The 2,855-nt window shown below is 39.1% G+C and overlaps 1 protein-coding gene across 1 annotated transcript; it reads left to right on the top strand.

Moving 5' to 3' along the window:
• Nucleotides 1-1,034, top strand: LOC149668618 (uncharacterized). Its single transcript, XM_089840845.1, has 5 exons — nt 1-53; nt 120-458; nt 518-646; nt 706-735; nt 830-1,034. Exons 1-5 carry the CDS (start codon nt 1-3, stop codon nt 975-977), a joined length of 699 nt encoding a protein of 232 aa, XP_089696971.1. The 3' UTR covers nt 978-1,034.
• Nucleotides 1,035-2,855: the final 1,821 nt, after the last annotated feature.

Genomic DNA, 2,855 nt, shown 5'->3' with positions numbered 1-2,855 from the left:
ATGAACCACCACCACCACAGCCAACACGGAGCGATGGACCTCTCCTCAACATGGTAAGAAATACTTTTATTAAAACTTAGTTTTTTTTAAGAAAATACTTAGAAAATCTTTCTTTATAGCTACGTTCACGGGGTTGATACCCCCTATTCCCCCGTCGAGTTTTCGGACTCGACGGTTTCATCCCGCTCTGGGACCCCCGAGTCCCTGGAGCTAGCCCCCTCGCCACCACCTCCAAGACCATTCTACGTGGTAGGGCCTTGGCCCAGAACACCGCCGCCACCGAGACCACTTGGCGTGGTAGGGCCAAGGCCCCGAAACCCGTCACCACCACCGAGCCCACCACCGTGCGCCCCCTCCCCTGAACCTCAACACGAGTATCAACCTCTCCCGGCCATATACTATCCATGGCAGGCTATGCCCAAGCCGGGAGAGGCTGACTTAAACGTCAATGGGGACTTGTAAGTGAATCTTTTGTTTTACGTTACACTACAGTATTATAATTTTTATTTATTTGCAGCTTGGTACATGAAATAATGAACTACCTGGCGGGACTAGCGGAGGTCGTGGCGGATGACGACTTTATGCACGACCTGCTTAATCAAGTAAGGCAGGTCGTGTATAATAACTGCGTTTTTATACCCCACGAGTAAGTTTTCATGCATTATTTAATGATTCGTTTATCTAAATTTTAAATTTTTTTTTTAGCCTCCTGGCCCTCAACTGTCGCGGGTTCCGGTGAGTTAATTTCTTTATTATTTGTTGTTATCCAATACTTTATTTATTAACGTATAGAATAACTCTCTCTCTCTCTCTTTCTCTTTCCCAACAGAGTGACGCAGGAGCTCGCCCAGTTGTCGACGTACCGCCGGGTACGTTTCCTCGAAGTCCCCCCGGGCCACGCACGAGTGTACGAGAACCGGGACGACGTGATGTTCGAGGGGGTCCGTACACTCGTGCGAAACCTCTCAATCGATTGAGGTGGGGGAGGGGGGAAGTAAAAAAAAAATTGTTGTAAATATTTTAAATAAAATAAATTGTTTTTGCCTTATTTACTTCGTTTTATTTAAAATAAGTTCCTATCAAAAAATCGACAAGTTTTTCCTACATTTTAGTTATATCTACTTTTATATTTCTTAGGCTTAAAATTTAAAAACTAGAAATTTATATCATTTCTGTGTTGTATTAGTTATATAAAATGGAACAGTTTTTCAGTTTTAAATTCAATTTATTTTTGAAACATCAATGAAAAAAAAAACAAATTATCAAACAGACATAAATTTAAAAATGCGTTAACATGTGCATTCTCTCTTTTAAAAATGTTATTTGACCCGAAATTACCGAGAATACATTATAGTTATAAAATTTACTTTCAAGATTTTCTTCTTCCAGTACATTATTAAATTTCATTACCACTTGGCACGATGTTACGAAATTGGTGAAGTATCCCACCACTGCATCGAATTTTTCGGGCTGCCCATCTAAACACGGTATGCGATCGTGTTCGCCGTATAAATTATCATAAATATCATTATAAAATTCTATAATAATATCAGCCATGTGCGTGAATACAATTTCATGGTTACTTAACTTAATAAGATGCTCCTTAACGGCGTTCGAAACTCGGTTCAATGCCGCTGTTTCCATACTGTCCAAAACAATGGAGTCCTCATTTAGTAGATCTTTAATGTGACACGTATTATGATACGCCACGACAGTTGTTTTTTCATTTGCGTTATCGATCAAAACGATTTCAAAGTTATTGGTTTCGTGGCCCGCCGTCCAGCCTGCTAATACGGGTAAACGCGGGATCAACTTCTCCCAGGTACTTGTTGAAATGGCGAAACTTTTTACCGACTGCTTCTTACATAAGCGAATCTCGGGATCGAGGGTGCCGTTCACGAAGCCCGTTGTCAGGAACAGCTCTCTAGAAATGTGGAATCTACCGTTGATTTTTCGTTCGTTAGTTACGCCAATCTTAATCTTAACAGCTTCTTGATTTTCCATGTTGCACGTTTAAGGTATTCTCGAATAATGATACTCTCCTCTGTCGTGTTCCACGGTTTTTATACTAAATTTCCTAAGTAGCTATCGCGAAATATCTATTGTCCTTGACTGTTCCGTTGTTAGATTGTAGGCGTATTTTTATGTCAAAGTTCTGAAACCAAATATTAAGGAATTCTAACATTCCCAAAATCAGTAATATAAAGAATACAATAAGTAGTTTTTGAGGGTTAACCTCCAAGATCCGACGAATTCTTGACAACCTTTGTGTACTTGCCTCCATAACAGCTGACGAGTAAGTAAATAACACAATAGTAAACTTGACCTATTTATCTATTATGACCCACATTCCTTAGCTCGACCTGTCAATATTTGATTGACGAAATATTTTCCTAACATCTTCAAAGACCTAAGGTCATTGTTGAAGAACCCTCCCCCTTCTTCGATTATAAGCGTATTTTTAGGTGCGTTTTTCAAACCAGAGATTAAGGAATTCCAGCACTCTCAAGACCAATAAGATAAATAGCACAATGAGCAGTTTTTAAATCTCCAAGATCCGACGAATTCCTGACAAGCTTTGTGTACCTGACAGTTGAGGAGTAAATAAATTACACAATAGTAAACTTGACCTATTTATCTACTATTCTCAACATTCCTTAAATAGAACTGTCACAATTTGATTGATTGAAGAAATTCTTTCCTAACATTTTCTCAATGTCATTGTTGAAGAAGTCCCCACCTAGTGGAATGTCGTACCAACTCTTTTGTTATAATTATTCCTTTTGTGGAATTATAAAATCTATTGCAAATTCGTTGTTTTGTTATACGACTATTTGACACCCTGTCAAGCCATC

The sequence above is a fragment of the Phalangium opilio genome, unplaced genomic scaffold (assembly GCF_054372755.1).
Source record: "Phalangium opilio isolate 3A_F unplaced genomic scaffold, DU_Popi_V2 ptg000055l_1, whole genome shotgun sequence".
Classification (NCBI taxonomy): Eukaryota; Metazoa; Arthropoda; class Arachnida; order Opiliones; family Phalangiidae; genus Phalangium; species Phalangium opilio.
The sequence above is the reverse complement of the archived record's forward strand: the minus strand, read 5'-3'. Positions and strand labels throughout refer to the sequence as shown.

Coding starts and splice junctions, on each gene's coding strand:
- LOC149668618 (XM_089840845.1), top strand. CDS start 1: ATGAACCACCACCACCACAGCCAACACGGAGCGATGGACCTCTCCTCA. Junction 459..517: donor TTAAACGTCAATGGGGACTT/GTAAGTGAATCT, acceptor ATTTATTTGCAG/CTTGGTACATGAAATAATGA. Junction 647..705: donor TGCGTTTTTATACCCCACGA/GTAAGTTTTCAT, acceptor TTTTTTTTTTAG/CCTCCTGGCCCTCAACTGTC.